General features: G+C 46.3%; 1 protein-coding gene across 3 annotated transcripts in view; it reads right to left on the bottom strand.

Moving 5' to 3' along the window:
• The window catches only part of LOC120937510 (interferon-induced, double-stranded RNA-activated protein kinase-like), a 349,006-nt gene that overhangs the window by 20,265 nt on the left and 303,977 nt on the right, over positions 1-24,764 (bottom strand). For all 3 annotated transcript variants that reach the window (XM_040350789.1, XM_040350790.1, XM_040350791.1), the window contains 2 exons: positions 14,541-14,639; positions 8,363-8,425 (listed from right to left, as the gene is read on the bottom strand). In XM_040350789.1, the coding sequence (XP_040206723.1) occupies positions 8,363-8,425; positions 14,541-14,639 (162 nt within the window). The remainder of the gene's footprint in view (positions 1-8,362; positions 8,426-14,540; positions 14,640-24,764) is intronic.

Genomic DNA, 24,764 nt, shown 5'->3' with positions numbered 1-24,764 from the left:
AGTAAGAGCTGTGAAAATGTGGAACAGACTCCCTCCAGACATGGTTCTGGCCAGCTCAGTAGATTGCTTTAAAGCAGTGTTTCTCAATTCCAGTCCTCTGGCCCCCCCAACAGGTCAGGTTTTCAGGATTTCCCTCAGATGAAAAGGCTGTGGTGATTACTAAGGCAGTGAAACTGATCAAATCACCTGTGCAAAATAATGGAAATCCTGAAAACCTGACCTGTTGGGGGGGCCTGAGGACTGGAATTGAGAAACACTGCTTTAAAGGAACACTAAATGTTCGTTTTTTATTAGATCAATTGATTGCTGTAAGCTAGAGCATTTAAATATCGTTTACCTCGTTTTTCCTTTTGACCTCCAAAATACAATAATCCAGGTTTGAAAATGCCATTTCCTGTCACTCCTCTTCTTGCTTTCCACCATCATCTGAGCCGTTTTGCATGGTGGAAAGCAGAATGTGCTCACCCCCTCCCTATGACTACAGCCCTGCGTGAAGATGCTCTCTTATCCCTCACAGGCATGGAGGCTAAGCCTAATGGGAACTGTAGTTCCCATTAGGCCGTGACGTAGCAAGAATGAATGCGCACCGCAAACCAGGAAGTCAGTGAGAATAACGATTCAGGAGTGACGGAGGTGAATAAAACAGCTCGATTTCAACAGGTATCAAACTAGTTATAATGCAAAGCATTACTTTTTACTTTATCAGCTACTGTCAGACTTTAATTTAAGAGGAAAATATTTTTGTCTTTACAACCCCTTTAAGAAAGGCCTGGATTCTTTACTAAATGTACATAATATAACTGAGTACTAAGATTTGTAGGTAAAGTTTATCCGGGGAAAATCCGATTGCCTCTCGGGGGATCAGGAAGGATTTTTTTCCCCTGCTGTAGCAAATTGGATCATGCTCTGCTGTTTTTTTTGCCTTCCTCTGGATCAACTGTGGGTATGGAGTTGGGTGTATGGGATTGTACTGTGTTTTTTATTTTTATTTTTTTGTGGTTGAACTGGATGGACTTATGTCTTTTTTCAACCTGACTAACTATGTAACTCTGTAACATGCGGGTGTATACACAGTGGTAAATGACAGCCCACTACCTCCCTCCTCCTCCATGCCCACTAACCAGCTAAACACAATGAAGCTGGGATATTACATGTAGATAGCACTGGTTCACACTGATGTGATGCGGGAAAAGCACAAGACTTGCTGTGTTTACCCGCATTGCACTGCTTAGCAATCACACCAAATCCATGCAATCTGCTGCGGGCATTAATGTTAGATTAAGCCCCCTCGACACAGATCGCAAAATTCAGTGCGATTACCAGAATTGTATTGCATGGGTGTGAACACCCATAAAATGAAATTCAAGTGCAGGGGGGGAAGGATCCCCTACCAATTTGGTGCGGATGTGATCCGATTTCAAAAACGCACTGCACAGACATCAAATGTGGTGTGATTACTTTGCCAAGGAGATGCAGTGTTTTCCACGCACCAGTGTGAACCTAGGCTAATGGTCGCATCACCTCCCTCTTAAGACACATGCTGGAGGAGCGTGACACAGCCTGTGACTGGCAAAAATCTGCCCACACCATGTTATTGTCACAAAATAATAGATTTGATTTCAAATATACAGTATCTCACAAAAGCAAGTACACCCCTCACATTTTTGTAAATATTTTATTATATCTTTTCATGTGACAACACTGAAGAAATTATACTTTTCTATAATATAAAGTAGTGAGTGCACAGCTTGTATAACAGTGTACATGTTCTGTCCCCTCAAAATAACTCAACACACTCATTAGTGTCTAAACCCCTGGCAACAAAAGTCAGCACACCCTAAGTGAAAATGTCCAAATTGGGCCCAATTAGCCATTTTCCGTCCCCGTCATGTGACTCGTTAGTGTTACAAGGTCTCCGGTGTGAATGGGGAGCAGGTGTGTTAAATTTGGTTTGATCACTCTCACTCTTTCAGGCCGGGTTCACACTGGTACGACCTTGGGAGCTCATGTTGTATGGCGTGTAAAAATCAATGACGACAGATATAAGTGTAGCAGCGCTGTATAACTGAATAGTGATATATGAAAATAATACAGTGCCAAATAACAGTATTAGATGATAAATAATAAACAAGTCCAACATATGACAAATATAGTCCACATGGTGCATGAAAAAATTGCTTGGGTGATGACTTCAAGGAAAAGTGATCCCACCACCACCACATAGATTGCTCGCTCACCTCCTTCAGGTGACCCTGCAAGGGGCAAACATGCCTTGCACTGAGTGCGTATATTCCCTCCAGGGACTTTCCAGAAGAACCACAACTGCAGATGAGTACTCCTTGCACAATACAGCTCCAAACTTTAGATCCACAGTGACTACCGGTATAGCAGCAATACATAGAACAATGAAAAGAAAGTGCCTCCTATAGTGCAGCATCCGAGGGATTATAAATGAACCACTCCACCCCCAGCTAGCATTAAACTCACATTTAATAAAGATTAAAAAGCATATACAGTTGTGTTCAAAATTATTCAACCCCCCAATGCTGTAAAGGGTTTTAGGGAATTTAGTGTACATTTGTAATTGTATTCAGAATGAAATCCTACAAGGACTTCTTAAAGAACCATATGCAACTAAAATGACATCAATTGGTTTTGTAATACAGTAGTAAATGTTTATTTTGTGAATTCTTCATTTACACAATTATTCAACCCCTTAAAGACTACCACTCTGAAGAACAGAGGTTCATTGAAGTGTTTTCAATCAGGTATTGAAAACACCTGTGGATGTCAGGGAGCAGCAATAAAGCCTAATAAGCACCAATCAGGCAGCTTTAAAATAACTGTGATACTCAGCTCCTTCTAGACATTTACTGGTGTGGTTACAAACATGGTGACGTCAAGAGAATGGTCTGGGAAGACAAGAGAAGAGGTGATTACTCTTCACAGGAAGGGCAATTGCTATAAGAAGATTGCAAAGATGTTAAACATACCAAGAGACACCATAGGAAGCATCATTCGCAAATTCAAGCCAAAGGGCACTGTTGAAACGCTACCTGGTCGTGGCAGAAAGAAGATGCTGACTTCGACTGCTGAGCACTACCTGAAGCGTAGAGTGGAGAAAAGTCCCCTTGTGCCTGCTGAGGAACTGACAAAAGATTTGTCAGATGTGGGTACTGAAGTTTCTGCTCAGACAATACGGCGCACACTGCATAATGAAGGCCTCCATGCCAGAACTCCCAGGCGCACCCCCTTGCTGTCTCCAAAGAATAAGAAGAGTCGACTGCAGTATGCAAAAATCATGTGGACAAACCACAGAAGTTTTGGGATTGTGTTCTGTGGACTGATGAAACAAAATTAGAAGTGTTTGGGCCCATGGATCAACGCTATGTTTGGAGGAGGAAGAACAAGGCCTATGATGAAAAGAACACCTTGCCTACTGTGAAGCATGGCGGGGGGTCAATCATGCTTTGGGGCTGTTTTGCTTCTGCAGGTACAGGGAAGCTTCAGCGTGTGCAAGGTACCATGAATTCTCTTCAGTACCAGGAGACAGTGGATAACAATGTGATACAGTCCGTCACAAACCTGAGGCTTGGGAGACGTTGGACCTTTCAACAGGACAATGATCCCAAGCATACCTCCAAGTCCACTAGAGCATGGTTGCAGATTAAAGGCTGGAACATTTTGGAGTGGCCATCGCAGTCACCAGACTTAAATCCGATTGAGAACCTCTGGTGGGACTTAAAGAAAGCAGTTGCAATGCGCAAGCCTAAGAATGTGACTGAACTGGAGGCTTTTGCCCACGACGAATGGGCGAAGATACCCGTAGATCGCTGCAAGACACTTGTGTCAAGCTATGCTTCAAGTTTAAAAGCTGTTAGTACAACATCCTTTTACAGTTATAAGTACTAAGATTGAATGTCAATTGGGGGTTGAATAAAACTGATAATGATGTGAGCACAGAAAAGACATTTGTGGTTATTTCATTATAAATGTTATGTTATATTTGTCTGACCTACACGTGCCTCTTTGATTTAATTGTAAGCAGGATGACAGGATGATCAAAATCAATGTCAAACTGGGCAAAACAATCAATTTCAGTGGGGGTTGAATAATTTTGAATACAACTGTAAAAAGACATGACAGGCTCACTTTGTGATAGGGAATCCACCACCAGGCTCCACCTTGACTAGATTCGCCACCTTCTCACGTGGCTACCTCTCTGGATGCTGCACTATAGGAGGCACTTTCTTTTCATTTTACATGTATTGCTGCTATACAGGTAGCAATTTTTTTTAGCACCACATGGACTATATTTGTTTCATATTCATATTTTGGACTTGTTTATGATATTATTTATCATCTAATACTGTTATTTGGCACTGTATTATTTTCATATTTCACTATTGTTCAGTTATAGAGTTATTATCACAAGATTAACCATCACTTAAGTTCAATTAGTGCCATCAGCAAGTTTTCACTTATTACCGTATATACACTCGAGTATAAGCCGAGTTTTTCAGCACATTTTCTTTGTGCTGAAAATGCCCCCCTCGGCTTATACTTGAGTCACCTTTTTGCGCCTGATCTCCTGGACTTTGGGGACCCGGTACTGGCCGGCTGTAGGTCCCCTGGACCCCTTGGCACACATATAGCTCAACTCTTCCTCTACAAGTGTGCAAAGTTTGTTGTCCGGGGGACCTACGGCTGGGTAGCACCAATTTTTCAAAGCCGGGCACCCCTTCTATATACTCCCATGTTAAACGCAAGTCTAGTCATGGGCACTGTGAGGCATGCGCATGGACACAGTGAGGCATGCACATGGACACAGTGAGGCAAAGTGAGGCACAGCGAGGCATGCAGATGGACACCCTAGGCTTATACTTGAGTCAATAAGATTTCCCAGTTTTTTATGGTAATATGAGGTGCCTTGGCTTATACTTGAGTATATACAGTATATTATTATTTTATTCATTTTTCCATACACCATTACCATATTAGTGCACAACTACCACAATTTATATGTGTGAAAATCAATGTTTCCCTATAGGAGCCGCCTTAATTGATCCGACACAAGTCGGTCCAACTTTGAAAATGCTCCCTGTACTAATTTGGTCTGACTTTGATCCTACTTCAGCCCATCGAATATCACTGAAATCGGATCAAAGTCAGATTGTAGTCTTGCCTGATCCGACTTTGGCATGCGACTTGTGCTCTGATGATCTTGAAGTGAAACTCCACGCCAAATGGCCCCCCACCCCAAACCACCTTGTCCCCATGTTGATGAGGACAAGGGCCTCTTGCCGACAACCCTGGCCGTTGGCTGTCGGGGTTTGTGGACAGGGGGCTTATCGGAATTTGGGAGCCCCCATTACAGAAATTGATTAGGCAGCTCCAGGGGTCTCTTCCGATTTCTTTAACCCTGTCTGGCTCTTCTCCCTCTGTCCGGTGTCTTCTGCCGGGTCTCCTCCGCTATCTTCTGCTCGCTCTTGTCCGGTCTTCTCCATTATCTTCTTCCCTCTGCTCTTCTTCTGATGTTGACGCAACGGTCTCTCCCGCTCTAACTACTTATATTGCCATAGGGTGGGGTTGCCGAAGTCCTGCCCCTTATGACGTCACCACCCATCATGCCTCAAGGGGTGGTGTTACAAGGGGTGGGGCCTCCAAATGACATTACACGGTGACCCTGCCCCATGCAAATATAAGTAGTGGCACACCGTGCATCGGGCATTAGAGCGGGAGAGAGCGTTGTGTCAACATCAGAAGAAGAGCAGAGGGAAAAAGACAACAGAGAAAACCGTAAAAGAGCGGGTAAGAGAGCAGAAGATAACAGAGGAGACTGGCAGAAGACACCGGACAGAGGGAGAAGAACCCGGAGGGTAAGCGGTGAAGAGCCGAAGTGGGGGAATAGAAATCTGAAGAGACACCCGGAGCTGCTTAATAAATTACTTTAAAAACCTGTGTAGTGTGTTTTTTTTTACACTTTTTTTCAGGTGAATGAGTAGGGGTACAATTTACCCCATACTCCTTCACATAGGGTGGGGGGGCCGGGATCTGGGGGTCCCCTCATTAAAGGGGCGCCCAGATTCCGATAAGCCCCCCACCCACAGACCCCAAACAACCAATGGCCAGGGTTGTTGGGAAGAGGCTCTTGTGCTCATCAACATGGAGACATGGTGCGTGGGGGTGAGGGGCGAAGTTCCCCCCTGCCCAAAAGCACCCACCTCTCCATGTTGAGGGCATGCGGCCCGGTACGGTTTGGGGGGGGCGCTTGCTCGTTTCTACCCCCTTTCCCAACCAGATAAGGGTCCCATATGGATTTTAGGGGGACCCCCATGCCATTTTTTCGGGGTAGGGGGTTCCCCTTAAAATCCATACCAGACCAAAGGGTCTGGTATGCTCTTAGAGGGGGAACCCATGCCGTTTTTGTTTTTAAATTTGGCGTGGAGTTCTTCCTAAAGATTCATAGGAGACACAGTGCCTGGTATTGTCGAGGATTGAAGTCGGATCCCTGTTTATTGAAGTTGGACGCATGTCGGACTTCAAGTCGCAGGGCAAAGTCCGATCCAAAGTAGTACGACTGTCGTGTCATACCGGCCTCATACTGGTCACTGGAAGCTTAACATGGCACCTCATGGCAAAGAACTCTCTGAGGATCTGGAAAAAAAAAGAAGAAGAATTGTTGCTCTACATAAAGATGGCCTAGGCTAAAAGAAGACTGCCTAGACCCTGAAACTAAGCTGCAGCACAGAGGCCGGAGGCCAAGATCAAACAGCAGTTTAACAGGACAGGTTTCACTCAGAACAGGCCTTGCCATAGTCGACCAAAGAAGTTGAGTGCATGTGTTCACCGTCACCGTCTTTGGGAAATAGAGGTACAGTATGAGTGCTGCCAGCATTGCTGCAGAGGTTGAAGGGGTGTGGGGTCAGCCTGTCAGTGTTTAGCCCATATGCTGCACTCTGCATCAAATCCTGCATGGCTGTTATCCCAGAAGGAAGCATCTTCTAAAGACGATGCACAAGAAAGCCTGCAAACAGTTTGCTAAAGACAAGCAGACTAGGGACATTACTGGAACCATGTCCTGTGTTCTGATGAGACCAAGATAAACTTATTTGGTTCAGATGTTGTCAAGCGTGTGTGGTGGCAACCAGGTGAGGAGTACAAAGACAAGTGTGTCTTGCCTACAGCCAAGCATGGTGGTGGGAGTGTCATGGTTTGGGGCTGCATGAGTGCTGCCGGCACTGGGCAGCTACAGTTCATTGAGGAAACCATGAATGCCAATATGTATTGTGACATATTGAAGCAGAGCATGATCCCCCTCCGTTCGGAGACTGGGCCGCAGGGAAGTATTCCAACATGATAACGACCCCAAACACACCTCCAAGATGACCACTGCCTTACTAAAGAAGCTGAGGGTAAAGGTGATGGACTGGCCAAGCATGTCTCCAGACCTAAACCCTATTGAACATCTGTGAGGCATCCTCATATAGAAGGTGGAGGAGCGCAAGGTTTCCAACATCCACCGACTCTGTGATGTCATCATGGAGGAGTGAAAGAGGACTCCAGTAGCAACCTGTGAAGCTCGGGTGAACTTCATGCCCAAGAGGGTTAAGGCAGTGCTGGAAAATAATGGTGGCCACACAAAATATTGACGTTTTGGGCCCAATTTGGACGTTTTCACTTAGAGGTATACTCACTTTTGTTGCCAGCAGTTTAGACATTAATGGCTGTGTGTTGAGTTATTTTGAGGGGAAATTTACACTGTTATGCAAGCTCTACACTCACTACATTGTAGCAAAGTGTAATTTCTTCAGTGTTGTCACATGGAAAGATATAATAAAATATTTACAAAAATGTGAGGGTGTACTCACTTTTGTGAGATACTGTATATTTGTATGCGTATTTTAGAACCGTATATATATATATATATATATATTTTTTTTTTTTACTCTGTATTCCAAAGGCTATTTTTTTTTTTTTTAAACATGTGACCAGCAGCAGAGGATTAGAAGCTCCTACTGCTCCTCTGCAGACAGGCTGGGAGAGAGCTGGGTCATGTGACAGCTGTATTTCGATTAGGAAAAAGGTACTTAGATTTTTTTTGGGGGGGGGGGGGTGTTTATTAAAACAATTGCAGTGTCATCATCCACATACATAAATAGAAGGGACAATGTAAATATTTGTGTTTAGTATCACTTTAACTGAGGCAAGTACACACAAGAGATATGCTTTGTTCATATTTTATGTATTTTATGTCTGAGGTTTACAACCACTAACTATTTTAAGTTAGAATAATGGGCAGTGATAAAGACCAAGATGTATATTGAACTACAATGAGGAAGAAAATTTAATCATACTATACCTCAAAAGGAAATTGGATGGCCAATTCTGGTGGTAGGTCAGCATTACGCAATTTTTCCCACTCCTAAAAGAGAATAGTAACAAGGTTAAAGTTATGAAGTGGATTTTGACATGAGCACCAGTTACAAACTGAGGAAATAATCTAGTTATTTTGTCCAAAGCCTAGTTGCTTTAAATTTTAGAAAATTTCAGTGTGCATAATTCATGCTCACATTTTCATTTGGCAACGGTTTGTTTTTAATGGCATGACACATTTCTAACCAAAGCCTAAACATATGCAATACATGCAAAAAGATATTGCAGAATTAAATATTATGATTTTGGACCATCCTCCACAGTTGCACATACATAATTTACATACAGTAAGCCTTTAACCACTTAAAAGAGAAGTAAAGGAATTTCCCCCCCCCGAATAATACTTACTTTGGTGGATGCAGCATCGGTCCGAGGCCCTTGTCTCCATCAACATGCCCCACCCCCCAAAGCACCCTTCCCCCAATGTTGAGGATATGCAAACTGGTATGGTTGGGGGGGTTTGGTCACTCGCTCGTCACCTCCTCCCTTTCCTGACCTGGCGGGCTGCATGCACTGATAAGGGTTTGGTATGGATTATGGGGGGACCCAACGACATTTAAAAATCTTGGCGGGGGGGGGGGGGGTGTAACCTCTGAATCCATGCTAGACCATGAAGTGCCCGGTAAGGACCTTTTTTTACTTTCGTAAAAAAATGTTGTGCTGCCATTTTTTTTCTAACATTTAGTTTAGCTGTCAGCGGGGAGCCCCCCCGCTGACAGCTGATGACTTATCGGTTGTTAGAGACGTGGCAGCCGGTTTCCTGGCCCACTGCTTAGCAACCAGCTATACACAGTGTTAAAATAAAAATGCAAAACACATCAATAAACACTTGCGATTCTGGTGCAGTTCCATTGAAGTCTATTACCCACAAATCTTGGGGAAAAACTCCCCGACCCTTTCCGAAAATGCACCGGCCGCAAAACGCATAGATGTGAACTTGTACCATAGGAAACCATGTTAAATGGACTGTAGTGCGTTTCTGCAAACTGAAAAACACACTAAAAACACATAGGTGTGAACCTAGGGTAAGAGTGCTCCTAATCTCAGCTCGTTACCTGTAGAGAAGAAACCTGGGAGCCAGAAATCTTGCTGATTGCTAGGTAATCAAATACTTATTTCACTCATTAAAATGCAAATCAATTTATATCTTTTTTGAAATGCGTTTTTCTGGATATTTTAGCTGTTATTCTCTCACTGTTAAAATAAACCTACCAAAGTCTGAGACCTCACCCACTGGGATTATCAGGGTCTTATTCAAGTACGAAATAGCCAGGTCAACAGCCGCAGAACTCCATTTTTTGTAGCATTCCTCCTCCATGGGGTATTGGTGAGCAAATAATTTTCCTTCGTCAACACAAAGGAACTGGAGGATTGTACCCCAGAGTCAAAAAAATCATATAAAGTCCAAAAAACTGAGCTAATCTCACCCTTAGGGGAGCCATTACAGAGCTAACTGTGCAGGAAGCCTATCTGAGTTGTGAGCCTGTGCTACTGTCCTTCTCCCCTCCTCTACCTGCACAAGAAACAGCCTATAAGGCCTATAATACCCGATAAGGGAGCAGCCACCCAGCTGGGAGGAATGTCGTCCCAAGCCAAAACACCTAAATGGCATATCACCCCCAACAGAAAAATGCTCCAATACATGCTGTGCTCTGGCTCTGATATAGGCTGCTGCTGCACAGGGGCTGTGCTTACATAGTTAGTCAGGTTGAAAAAAATACACAAGTCCATCTAGCACAACCAAAAAAAAAACCCCAACAAAAACATACAATCCCATATACACAATCCTATACCTACAGATGATCCAGAGGAAGACGAAAAACCCCAGCAAAGCATGATCCAATGTGCTACTGCAGGGGAAAGAATTCTTCCTGATTCCCTGAGAGGCAATCGGATATTCCCTGGATCAACTTTACCTAAATGTTAATACTCAGTTATATTATGTACAACTACGAAAGAATCTAGGCCCTTTTTAAAGCAATCAACTGAGCTGGCCAGAACCACCTCTGAAGGGAGTCTATTGCACGTTTTCACAGCTCTTACTGTGAAGAAACTTTTCCATATTTGGATATGAAATCTCTTTTCCTCTAGACGTAGAGTGCCACCTTGTTCTCTGTGATGACCTTAAAGTGAATAACTCATCAAGTTCACTATACAGACCCCTTATGTATTTGTACATGTTGATCATATACCCCCTCAACCATTTCAGCCCCGGAAGGATTTACCCCCTTAATGATCAGGCCATTTTTTGCGAAACAGCACTGCATCGATTTAACTAACAATTTTGCGGGGGTGAAACGTTGTACCCCAAACAAAATAGATGTATTTTTCCCCACAAAAAGAGCTTTCTTTTGGAGGTATTTGATTAGCTCTGCGGTATTTATTGTTTGCGCTATAAACAAAAAAGTGTGACAATTGTGAAAAAAAAAAAAAAAAAATCAGTTTAGGCCAATATTTATTCAACATTTTTGGCAAAAAAAATCTCAATAAGCGGATAGGGGATAGATTTAGGGACTTTTAATTTTCTTTAATAATTTTTTACTAGTAATGGCGGCGATCTGCTATTTTTTGCGAGACTGCGACATTGCGGCAGACAAATCTGACACTTTTTGGGGATCATTGACAACAATGCTAATAAAATGCACTGGTCACTGTATAAATTACACTGGCAGGGAAAAGGTTAACACTAGGGGGCGATCAATGGGTTAACTGTGTTCCCTGGGTGTGTTCTAGCTGTGTGGGGGCTGGGCTCACTTGGACAACACAAAGATCACTGTTCCTGATCACTAGGAACAGCATATTTCCATGTTGTCCCCTGTCAGAATGGGGATCCGCCTTGTTTACATAGGCAGAACGGGGATCTGCCTTTTAGAGAGACACACTGGCCGGACATGCAGCTAGTCCGAAATGACGTCCTACAATTATCGGACAGAGTCTTAGCAGGGGAATCTACAGTTGCCACCCTGGAAGGCCGCATTCTTCAGCTGGGGCAGGCCCAGTCCTCTTAGGCTTCCCATGTTACTTCCCTGAATCTGGAGCAGCTCGAGGACAGAAACCAACAATAATATGCGGTTTCGGGGTCTCCCAGAGGCCTTGGTTCAGGAGTCGTCGCAATCTACGGTTTGGCTATTTGCCAGCAACTGGCCACCTCAATACCGATCCCTGGAACTTAGAATTTGATACAGTCCATATGGCTCTCGCCGTTCTTCAGCTCCGGGGAGCGATCGCGACGGAGCGGCTATAAACGAATAGCGCCATCGTCCCGGATCGCTCCCCAAAGGTAAGCCGCCCGCCGCACGCAGCGGGGGGGTCCCGATCGGACCCCCCACCCGCTAGAAGGCAAGGACGTATATATACGCCCATCTGCCTGTACGTGCCATTCTGTGGATGTAAATAGGCGTGCGGCGGGCGTTAAGTGGCTAAAGAAGAAATTCGTTTTTTTTTTATATATATATATTTTTTGGGGGGATATTTATTATAGCAAAAAGTTAAAAATATTATTTTTTTTCCTTCAAAAAATAAAAACCGCAGAGGCGATCAAATACCACCAAAAGAAAGCTCTATTTGTGGGGGGGGGGGGGGGGGAAAAGGACAACAATTTTGTTTGGGTACATCAAAAAAATGGCCTGGTTATTAGGGGGGGGGGGGGGAAACCTTCTGGTCCTTAAGTGGTTCTAAAGGTTGGTATTTTTTTTAACCTTAATGCATTCCCTGCATCAAGCTAAAAAAGCACCCCACTATTTAAAGTGCACTGTGCCTGGCTGCAGTCTTATCTCCCTACAGGGACTCCAGCATTACTGTCAATCAAAAGGTGTGAGGGGGGACCGGGGGGTGGAACCGAGTCATGCTATGTGCGTCTATGGAGCACTTGATATTGGGGTGCACAGAAAAGAGGAGGAGCTTGGAGCAATTGTGAAGGATCCCAAAAAGAGTTTCAGGGCTGCTCTGTGCAAATCTATTGCAGATAGCAGGTAAGTTTGTTAATTTACAAAAAAAAAATCTAGACTCTGTTTCATCATTCACAATGTCATTAGGGGCATGGAGATTATGACATTGACCTTGATGACGTCATGACTAACAAAACATGCATATGCTTTGACAGCAACTGTCAGGCCAGGTTCACACTGGTGCGACAAACACTCCGACATTGGGAGCTCATGTCGCATGACGTGTGAAAATCAATGTTTCCCTATGGGAGCCATCTTGACTGGTCCGACTTTGAAAATGCTCTCTGTACTACTTTGGTCTGACTTTGATCCTACATCAGCCCATTGAATATCATTGAAGTCGGATCAAAGTCGGAACGCCGTCTTGCATGCTCCGACTTTGGCATGCAACTTGTGCTCTGCTGATCTTGAGGGGGAACTCCACACCAAATTTTAAAATAAAAAACTAACATGGGTTCCTCCTCCAAGGGCATACCAGGCCCTTCGGTCTGGTATGAATTTTAAGGGGAACCCCTACGCTGAAAAAAACGGTGTAGTTTCTCCCCCAAAACCCATACCAGACCCTTATCCGAGCACGCAGCTCGGCCGGTCAGGAAAGGGGGTGGGGATGAGCGAATGCCCCCCCCCTGAACCGTAACCAGGCCCTTTGCCCTGGACATGAAGGGGTGGGTGCGCCCTGCGGCCCCCCCCCCCCCACGGAACCTGCCCCATGTTGATGAGGACAAGGGCCTCTTACCAACAACCCTGGCCGTGGGTTGTCGGGGTCTGCGGACGGGGGGCTTATCGAAATCCAGGAGCCTCCTTTAATAAGGGGGCCTCCAGATCCCGGCCCCCCACCATATGTGAGTATGGGGTACATTGTACCCATAACCCATTCACTAGGAGGAAAATAGTGTCAAGAAAAAAAAACACTACACAGGTTTTTAAAGTAATTTATTAGGCCGCTCCGGGGGTCTTCTTCCGACTTCTCCCGCTCTCCAGTGCCTTCTGCCGGGCTCCTCCGCTATCTTCTTTCAGCTCTTTTACTAGCGTTGGCCCAGTCTTCTCCGTCGTCTTCTTCTTCCGATGTTGACACAACGCTCTCTCCTGTTGTAATGCCGTGTGCGCGGTGCGCAACGATTTATATGGGCATGGGGCGCGGTCACCAGCGACCCTGTCTCTTATGACATCACAGTCCCAGGGCATGATGGGACAGTGACGTCATAAGAGGCTGGGTTGCCGGGTGACATCACCCGTTGACCACGCCCCATGCTTATATAAGTTATTGCGCACACGGCATTAAAGCGGAAGAGCGTTGTGTCAACATCAGAAGAAGGGAAGACGATGACGGAGAAGACCGGGCCAACGCTAGTAAAAGAGCTGGAAGAAGATAGCGGAGGAGCTCGGCAGAAGGCACCAGAGAGCAGGAGAAGAGGCTGAAGAGCGCAGAGAAGTCGGAAGAGATCGCCAGAAGAAAACCCCCGGAGCTGCCCAATAAATTACCTTTAAAACCTTTGTAATGTGTTTTTTTTTTTCTTGACACTTTTTTCCCTTGTTCTCATCAACATGGGGACAGGGTGCTTTGAGGTGGGCTGGGCTGCGTGCTCGGATAAGGGTCTGGTATGGATATTGGGGGCGTAGGGGGTCTCCCTTAAAATCTGTACCAGACCTAAGTATGCTCTTGGAGGGGGAAACCCATGCCGTTTTTTTATTTAAAATTTGGCGTGGAGTTCCCCCTCAAGATACATACCAAACACAGTGCCTGGTATTGTTCATTGAAAGTCGGACATATGTCGGCTTCAAGTCGCAGGGCAAAGTCGGATCCAAAGAAGGACGGCTGTCGTGTCGCACCAGTGTGAACCCAGCCTTAGTGTGGGAGACACTGTAAAGTTTGCCCAGCTGAAGATGAGAGAAGAGGCTGTAATAGATGAGCTTGATTACATTTGAATACATGGAGGTACGACAATTTAAAAAAAAGTGTGTTATATTATTTAAAATGGAGAGCACCATGTATTTCTATTGTTTCTTTTGATGCTGACATCCGGTTGGAGACCGTTATGTAGAGTGTTTGCTACTGTGTATCAGCTGGTATAGCTTTTCTCAGCTTACAATGAGGAAACATGATGCATTAGATTTAACGAAGATAAATCTAGCTAAAAATAAATAAAAAATACCTACTTTTTGCTTAGCGTGGCAACTGCCGAACTTGCAGAACAGTTCAACCAGTATTAATCCCAAAGCAAAGATATCTACTTCATTTTCATAAGTGTCGTTTTCCTGCAAAACCAACCAGATAAAAAAAAAAATGTAAACAAAAAAAACAGCATGAACCCATTATAAGATTATACAGTTGAGTTAAAAGTAAAACTAGTAGAAGATAAAAAAAAAAAAAATGACAAAAAAAAACAAAAAAAAAAACAACAACACACACATATGAACACACAAAAATGTACACTATGGGGCAGATCCACGTAGATTTGCATGGGCGCAGCGTATGGGAGATACGCTACGCCGCTGTAACTTACTTTGTGATGCTTTGAATCCACAAAGAATTTGCGCCGTAAGTTACGGGGGCGTAGTGTATCTCTCGCGGCGTAATGGCGCCTAATTCAAATCGGCGAGTAGGGGGGAAAGTTTCATTTAAATGAACCTCGTCCCCGAGCCGAACAAACTGCGCATGCGCCGTCCCTAAATTTCCCGCCGTGCAGTGCGCTAAAGGACGTCGCAAGGACCTCCTTGTTTTGACGTGGACGTAAATTACGTCCATTCCCGATTCACGGACGACTTACGCAAAAAAAATAAAATAAATCAAATTAAACGCGGGAACGACGGCCATACTTAACATAGCAAGTCTAACTATACGCGACGAAATACCAGCTTTAACTATACACCGAAAAAAGCCGACTAGAGACGCCGTAAAAAAATGCGACGGCCGCTCGTACGTTCGTCGGAAATAGCTAATTTGCATACCCAACGCAGAAAACGACGTGAACGCCACCCAGCGGACGCCGAAGAATTGCATCTTAGATCCGAAGGCGTACGAAGACGTACACCTGTCGGATCTAACCCAGATGCCGTCGTATCTTGTTTTGAGAATTCAAAACAACGATACGACGCGGGTAATTTGAAAGTACGGCGGCGTATCGGTAGATACGCCGGCGTACTCGCTCTGTGGATCTGCCCCTATGTGTGCACGCTACGGTGCAAACATTTTATACAGGTGTGAAAAAATGCTGTAAATTAAGAATGCTTTCAGAAATACAAAGAAGAGTTGAAACGGTTATAGCTGCCAAGGGTAGGCCAACTCAATATTGAACCCTACAAAGACATGGATGCCATTAAAGCTCTTGTCTGTGAGTGTAAAGGCAGGCATTCCAATGCTTTTGGTAACATATTATACACACACACACACACACACACACATTTTATATATATATATATATATATATATATATATATATATATATACACATACACACACACACACATACATATATATACATATATATATATATATACACACACACACACACACACACAAACACACACACATATTCAAAGCAGGTGTGGTTAACAGCACAACAGTTCAAGATACAGTGCAAAGCAATTAGACCATCCCACTGGTCACATTTAGAGAAGTGCAAACAGGGATTGTTGCACTTAAAATGTATTAAGAGGGGCCTGTTAGGAGGAGTGAAGACGTGTTGTCTCCTCAGCTCCGTCTTACCGCCACACCTATTTAGCGCTACGAGGGGGAATCTCCATCCGCCGCCTGTCATGTCCTTGAGGAGCCGGGCATCCTCTCAGCCACCGCAGAACGACTGTTCCCGGCAAGCCCAGCTAGATTCCTTCTTCCCCGGACGGACAGGGAGAGGCAGCGTGGCTTCCAAGATGGTGCCGACTGGTAAGGCTCAGAAAACACCCAAGGCAGCACAGAGCTCTGCCGCACGGTCGCAACAGAAGTCCAGCTCTCCCATACCGTCCCCGCGGTCGGTAAGTGACTCGGCTCCCCCGATCTCCCCGGGCTCTCCTACATCTCAGGGTGGTGATCCTGCTGACCTGGACCCTCTGGCTGAGGTCGACATCAGGTGCCATATTATGTCCCTGCCCACTACAGCGGATCTAGAGTGCTTTGCTGACAGGGTGGAAAGGGCCCTTAAGGAGGACATTGCTCAGCTCCAAGCCGACACAACGCACTTGGGGGGTAGGCTTGAGACCCTGGAGCAGAAGTTTGAGGAGGCTCTCCCTGTTCTCTCCACGCTGCAGGACATCTGTGCTGCTCAGGGCCACCAGATTGAGGCCCTGCTTTGCTTATTGGATGATGCAGAAAACCGCAGCCGCAGGGCTAACATCAGGGTCCGTGGCCTCCCTAAAGCAACAGGTGTATTCAAAGAAATTCTGGGACTTCCAACCACCGCCACCATTGAAATTGACAGTGCACACCGGGCATTGAGGCCTCCCTCTCAAGATGTGAATAATCCGAGGGACATCATTTGCAGACTACATAAGTATACGCTCAAAGACCGCATTATGCAGAAAATGAGGGGTAAACCCTATTTTGATTTTGATGGTGCTCACTTGGCCTTTTATCAGGACATATCCAGACGCACCCTCTTGCAGCGCAGGGCACTTCGTCCCCTCCTGGCGGCCATTCAAGGCGCTGGCCTGTCATACAGGTGGGGTTTCCCCTTCTGCCTCCAAGTCACCAAGGACGGCAAGACGGTGTCGCTTCGCACCAAAGATGACCTCCCACATTTTCTGACCTCATTGGACTTGGAGCCTGTGGACTTTCCTGACTGGAGGGGCTCCTCGGACTCTGGAACCACTAAACTGCCCATGCCACAGCCGTGGCAATCCACCAAACGCCAGACCCGCAGACGCAACCGTGGCCAGAACCCCTCTGGCTCGTCAATGGATCCTGCCACCTCGAGAGACTGAGGGTCTTCCTCTTCCCTGGAGGTGTGCTGCCATTGTGCTTTATGTTTTTCTTAGTACCATGTTTGGGACTTCCTTCTAATGTTGGCTTCCCTCTCCTGTTGCACCAGGTTAGATGCGGAGGACGGAGACCACCTCACCTTCTCCCTATGTTGGTTCACGCATCCCCCGTAGGCCACCCTATTTTGGGTTTTGATCCCCATTGGGATCTCGGACCGTGCTCTGGACCCCCTCCCCTTTCGGGGGATGGGGCCTTAGGCTTGGCCTATAGTTTTTCCTGAGCTCTAATGGCTTCGGCCACTATGTTCTAATGGTTATATTTGTGTTCCTTCTGATGTTTTTTTTGTCTCATGCACATTTTGTCTTTTCCCCCCCTTCTCTTTCCTGTTCTTGTCCGTTCCCCCTGTTCCAGGTTTTCCCTGCTGTCTTGCAGTCTGCGCCCAGCGCACCACTGGTTCATCCGCCTTGACCATCTTCATATCATCCAATGGCTACATTGCAAGTAAGCACGTATAATGTCAGGGGTCTCTGCTCTCCTCACAAACGTAACAAGTTGTGGTGGGAGCTGAAACGACTTAAAACTCAGGTGGTCTTTCTCCAGGAGACACACTTCACACCAAAGTCCCTTCCTAAACTGCCCACTCACCTTTTCAACCAATGGTTCATTAGTACCTCCCCGGTGTCTAAGTCTAGTGGGACGGCCATTGCTATACATAAGTCATGCCCCTTTCAACCTTTGGACCATATGGTAGACCCCCTGGGTAGATACGTTTTTGTGAAAGGCAGTGTGGCTGGTCAGACTTATATGTTTGCGTCAGTCTATGCTCCTAACGTTAGCTTGAAAAAGGTGCATGCTGTGACCCCTAGTAAGTCACGGCGCATACAACGAAACGAGTTGCATTCTGGTCCGTGGAAGTGACGTCATCCCCCACACGCCATTTGCGTCCCAGCAGGATCCATCGTTTGCGCTCCAGCCCTCTGTCTGGTTGCCACAGAGCCGGCCCGGGAAACTGCCCGTCAGTGAACCAGGCACACGCTCCTCCACAAAGCAGCACAAGCACAGCAAATGGATTCCACAGCAACAAGGGACTATACATTGCGGTTGTGAACTGACTGTCACCAGGACCACATCTACATGCCTGTATACAACTACTTCCACGTGAGTGCTTTGATGTTATTTTTATATTAAAGTTTACAGTCCTAAGTGGCGCCTGCTTTTTTCTGTTTTATGCTCCCAACGCTGACCAGCTTACGTTTATTGATGACACCTTGGACCGCTTAGCGGCCTTTAGAGAAGGCCTCTTGATCTTGGGGGGTGACTTCAATGTTAGCCCCGACCCCTCTCTAGATACGTCCCACGCGAGGCCCCCTCACTCCTACGCATTTCTTAGACACTTCCGCAAGACCATCCAGTCCCACCTCTTGGTTGACCGTTGGAGAACGCTTCACTCCTCAGACCGTGACTTCTCCTACTATTCTACAGTACACAACGTGTACACGCATATTGACCATGTCTATGTGGACCACAACGCTTTGGAGCTCCTCAAACGTGCGTCCATTGGCACTATTTCAATTTCAGACCATGCCCCGGTGACCATAGCCCTTGCCCTGCCTCCGGGCCTACAGAAGGCCCGGACGTGGCGACTTAACGACTACATACTAGATGACGTGACTGTGGTGAAAGAGGTTGCCGACGCACTGACCCACTACTTTAGAGAGAACTCTGTCGGTGAGCTGACTGAGGGGGTGGTCTGGGAGGCCCATAAGGCCATGGTCAGGGGGATGTTGATCACTCAGGGGTCTAGACTTCAGAGGGAACGCAGGGCGGACTTTGTAAGGGTGCATACTGCAATTCAAAAGGCTGAACTTCAGCATAAAGCGAATGGGAGCCCGGATGCGCTGAAAGACCTGGAGCTTCGGGAGTTGTTCCTGCGTCTGCTCGACCGTCAAACTCGTAAACAGTTTCGCTTTATGGCCCATAAATATTACGAACATGGGAACAAATGCGGGCGGATGCTGGCTCGTGCTCTCCGGAAGCGGCAGGCATAAACCTTTGTACACAAGTTACGTTCCGTTTCTGGGGTCGCGATCGTACAATCCTCCAAAATTGGAGTTCCACGATTACTACGCCGCGCTTTATAATTTGGACTCTGAACTCCCTCCTGCCTCGCGAGATGCCAGACACCGCGCGATTCATGACTACTTGACGGTGGTCGGTCTCCCGATGCTAACGGACGACGAGTCCTCGACCCTGGAGCTTCCAATCACCACAGCTGAGCTTGAGGCTATGGTGGAATCCTTGCCTAATGGGAAGAGTCCAGGCCCTGATGGGTTCACTAAAGCGTATTACAAAACCTTCCTTCCCCACTTGGCCACCCCCATGTGCAACTACTTTAACTCCTTGGCTGGGGGTGGAATCGTTTCCCCCCCCCAGGAAGGCAAGGACCCTCCCGTCCCCCTGAGCTATCGTCCCATCTCTCTCCTTAATTTGGATGTAAAAGTCTTAGCGAAAATATTGGCGAATAGGCTTAAACACCTTATCCCTGACATTGTCCACCCAGATTAGACGGGCTTCATTGCTGGTAGGGAAGCTAGGGAGCCGCCCGGATGCCCCTTACATTATTTTGTCAACTGATGCGGAAAAAGCTTTTGACTGTGGGGACTGGTCGTATTTGACAGCAGTGCTCCGGTCATTACGGCTAGGCCCGCGGATGATGGCGTCTATTTTGGCTTTGTACTCCACGCCCTGCGCCCAGGTCAAAGTGAATGGGACCCTATCGACTCGGTTCCCCATCGGAAACGGCACTAGGCAGGGGTGCCCTCTTTCACCTCTCTTGTTCGCCCTGGTGCTGGAGCCTTTTCTCCGCACAGTGCGAGCCAGCCCTGATATTCCAGGCCGCCAGGTTGGTAACTGTGACGGTATTGGTATGATATCCCCGTCAAAGATTCCCTTCTTCCATAAGAACATCACCCCAATATTCCACTAGGAGGGATATTCCTGAGATCGCCCATTAAGCCACACATTAGTCCAGGCTTACTGCTAGAACAAGACAGAGTTTAATGTTATAACACACAGCTTATATGTCATTTCCAAAACTGTTACAATGACAAATCTCCGCCCCCCTCACACTGGGGCTTCCATACAGATTATAGGCAGACACGACGGAGCCGAGTCTGAAAACACATTTTCTTTAGACAATGACATCAATGACGCTGAGTACTGAATACATTAACTAGACAACTCGACCCCTCATATAGAGAGATAATTACCACAATGAAGCAATCAGCATAATTAACATGAGCCACTTATCTAATCACAGTAACCAGTAAACACAGGGCTAGAACAATTAACATTTGAAACAGGACTGGCTGCAGAAGGGTAAATACCATTACAGCCTTAAACAAGCAGGGAGGATTAAACTGAAAGCGGGGGTTCACCCTATCGACGAAAAAAATTTTTTTTTTTTTTCTTTTACCATAAAATCAGGCATTGTAGCGCGAGCTACAGTATGCCTGTCCCGAATTTTTTACCCCCGTACTCACCTTGTACGCGTAGATCGAAGATACCGGGGAATGGGCGTGCCTATGGAGACGGAGGATGATTGACGGCCGGCTCTGGCGCGTCACGCTTCTCCGGAAATAGCCGAAATAGGCTTGGCTCTTCATGACGCGTGCGCATAGCCTGTGCGCAGGCGCCGTGAAGAGCCGAGACCTACTCCGGCTGTCTTCGGGGAGAGTGACGTGCCAGGGCCGGCCGTCAATCATCCTCCCTCTCCATAGGCACGCCCATTCCCAGCGGGAGCCGAAATCTACGATCTCCGATTACAAGGTGAGTCCGGGGTTAAAAAAATCGGGACAGGCATACTGTAGCTTGCGCTACAATGCCTGTCTCGATGGTAAAATCGTGTCGGGGGGGGGGGGTGAACTACCGCTTGAAGCATATAGGTAAAAAGTCCATCACAGTAACACAGAACATAAGCTCTCGGCTTATGCCGATGATGTCCTGTTTCACCTTTCAGACCCCTTGCTCTCCTTGCCCAACCTGATGAAGGAGCTGAAGCTTTTTGGATCTCTTTCCAATTTTAAGATAAACTTTTCGAAGTCTGAAATTCTCCCCATTTGTCTGGCTCTCCACTTGGCCACGACCCTTCTAGGGGCTTTCCCCTTTGTCTGGGCAACGTCGTCCCTGCGATACTTGGGAGTGCGAGTCAGGGATCGCTTTGATAGCCTTAACTCCGCTAACTACCCCCCGTTGCTTGCAGTGGTTAAAGATGACCTCTCACAATGGACACGGACGGCCTTTACGTGGTTGGGTCGTGTGAGCATTATAAAGATGAACATCCTACCCCGTATACTCTTTTACTTACAGATGTTACCGATCCCCTTGCCCAGACTTTTTTGATCGACTGTCTAGCATGCTGTCTGACTTTAAATGGATGGACGGCCGCACACCAAAAAACTCTTGAGTGGTCTTTATTGAAGAAACATAAGCAAACACCACAAATACACAGCAAGAATCATATACAGCCGACGCGTTTCACACTTGGTTAGTGCTTATTCGTGGCCATGAATAAGCACTAACCAAGTGTGAAACGCGTCGGCTGTATACGATTCTTGCTGTGTATTTGCGGTGTTTGCTTATGTTTCTTCAATAAAGACAACTCAAGAGGTTTTTGGTGTGCGGCCGTCCATCCGTTTTCTGCTATTTTCATTGCCTAGTGCATTGACAGCACCCATATTTACCTGGACTTATCCACGATTGCACTCGGAACCTCCCTGGAGCGGTGAACCCCATTTCGCTGTCTGACTTTATTTAGAACGCTCCTAAACCAAGGATAGCTATGTGACTGTTGCGACGTTCGAAGCGGGGTGGTGGCCTGGGAATCCCCGACATCAGACAGTACTATAGAGCCATAGCCCTTCAGAGGATACTCAACTGGCGATTCCATACTCACTCGAAGCTTTGGGTTTTACTGGAGAAGTGCCTGGCGGGTAGGAATTTAGCCTACGCGCCCTGGCTGCCTCGGGAGCATAGGGTGTTATCTGAGATGACTTCCCCTCTGACGGTTCAGGTACTGTTGGTATGGGATCGGATCAATTCGCTGCTGAAGCTGGCCCCCCCTATGTCTCCCTTGGCCCCATTAGGTGGCTTTCTTTGGTTCCCCCGGGTGAACATATGGGCTTTTCGGGCCCTGGGTGGATGATGGAAACGCCAGCTGTGGCAAACTTATGAGGGACGGCAGACTCTTGAGTTATGAAGCTTTATCCACAGGATGACAGAACCCGAGAATGAACTTTTGGAAGGACAATTGCGACACTTCTTTCAGGTTCATGACCGTTCGATTAGGGACCCCTCCTCCCTCACCCCATTTGAGCGTCTTTGTTGCAGACGAATCAACACCTCACCTGATCTCAGAACTGTATAGACTCTTAGGCTCAGCTGCTCCCCAGGCCACGCCTGCATACATCCGGCTTTGGGAGACGGATTTAGGGTTAACTTTTACAGACTAGCAGTTATCCCACCTATATCATCTCACCCATTCGTCCTCTATAGACTCCAGAGACGAACTTTAAGGTACTGGCCAGATGGTACCGGCGGATCTGGCGTGTATTTACCCCTCAATGTTCAAGTTGTGTTGGAGAGGGTGTGGACACCGGGGTACGTTAGTTCACACCTGGTGGGAATGTCCCCTGATTAGACCCTACTTGGAAGATTTACGGGACCAAATAAAAATAGTGACAGAGATAGAAGTCCCTCTCTCCCCGAAACACTTTCTCCTCCATTTCCCCCTGACCCCGCTTGGTCACTATAAAAAGAGTGTGCTACCACATTTGCTGAATGTAGCAAGGCGCCCGATTCCAATTTATTGGAAGACGTCCAGGATTCCCACTCGGGAAGAGTGAGCGCGGTTCGGGAGGCTGAGGATTGAGTGGCTACCTGTAAGGGAGCTGGGGACCGTTCTCGGGACATTTGGGCGCTCTGGTCTGAAAATGTCTCTGACCTCGCTCATGTGCCCTCGAGTCTGGACGTTGCTCTATTAGAGTTAGCAAATCCCACACTTAAAACCCACAGGTTGGCTGGAGCGTGGGGGGCTACGACACAATCTGCTGGTGAGCCGTAAGTGTCTACAGATGCTAAAGTCTTGGCGTGGTGTGCTCGGTGCGGACTTAGGAGGAACTTGTGTCCCTTTCCCCTCTGTCTTTCTTTCCCCCTGCTCTATCTTCCCTTCTCCCCCCCTTTTTTTTTCTGTTCACATATGGTTGCTAATTGTGTAACACCTGCCGGCCTGTTGAGGGCCGTCAACCCACAGGCCCCAAACTTCCGTGGGGTGCTGGTAGTCCTGTTCGGGTGCGTGTCATTACGCTTTGGTGGCCCTGGTGTGCGTGGGGGAGCCTCCATCGCGGACCATGGGGGCATACCCCCTACATGTTTTTCTGGTGTCAGCTCACCTCAGCCCCCCCTTTTTTTTTCTTTTCTCTTTCTTTCTGTCTTTGTTTGTGTTTTTTCTGCCACCGGTTTACTGTGGTGATGTTTGTCTCAAAATGTGTCTTTGCTCAACATGATCACTATACTGTATTCACTCTACGACCCTGCGCGTTCGATGGTCTTGTGCCTTATACTCTGTTGGGTATGTCTTGTTATTTGTTGTCTCAAAAATAAATACTGATTATACTAAAATGTATTAAGAGTCCAAAAAGATAAAAAAAGTTGCATGCCATGTTCCAAATAGTTACTGTTTAGGGGAAAGTACAAAATGCCCTTCATGCTAGAATGTATTTTGAATACCATACATGTTTAACAGGTATACGTCCATAACAAGTTAATTAACTGAAATAGGAACCACTGAAACAATTATCACATATCAGTAACACATAATGCATCCATCAGTACTTTTTATAAAGTTAGCAATCAAATGGCATTAATTCCTCGTTCAGAGGAGAATAAATTTACCGTAGTAATATTGTTACAAAGAAAAATAAAAAATAAAGCAAACATCATTAATGCCACATGTAAAAGTCGTTTCAAAAAAGTTTCAAAAATGAATAAATTAATGAATCAAACAAATAAATATATATACACAGATGGTTCCAGGCAAAATGTATTATCCTTGATAAACAGATGATCATAAAACATCAATGTGAAGGACTTTTTGCCTATATGCTTCAGTAATTCTCTCCCTGCTAGTTTAACGCTGTGTGTGTTAGAGGTAAAAGGTGATTTCATGTGTGAGACTCATTCCTCTGCGTAACAGACTGTTGAAATGTTAATGTCCCATCCCCAGCCAGCTCTCTATTTTAAAGGGTAATTGATCTATTGTGTGTGTGAGGAAGACCTGCGTTTACCCTTAAGAGATGTGTCTACAGGGTCGGCTCCAAAGTGTCTACCTATAATCTGTATGGGAGCCCCAGTGTGTGGAAAGGGGGTGGAGATTTCATTGTTCTTTGATTGATGATTAGCTTGTAAAC

Source organism: Rana temporaria, chromosome 4 (genome assembly GCF_905171775.1).
Source record: "Rana temporaria chromosome 4, aRanTem1.1, whole genome shotgun sequence".
Taxonomy (NCBI): Eukaryota; Metazoa; Chordata; class Amphibia; order Anura; family Ranidae; genus Rana; species Rana temporaria.
The sequence above is the reverse complement of the archived record's forward strand: the minus strand, read 5'-3'. Positions and strand labels throughout refer to the sequence as shown.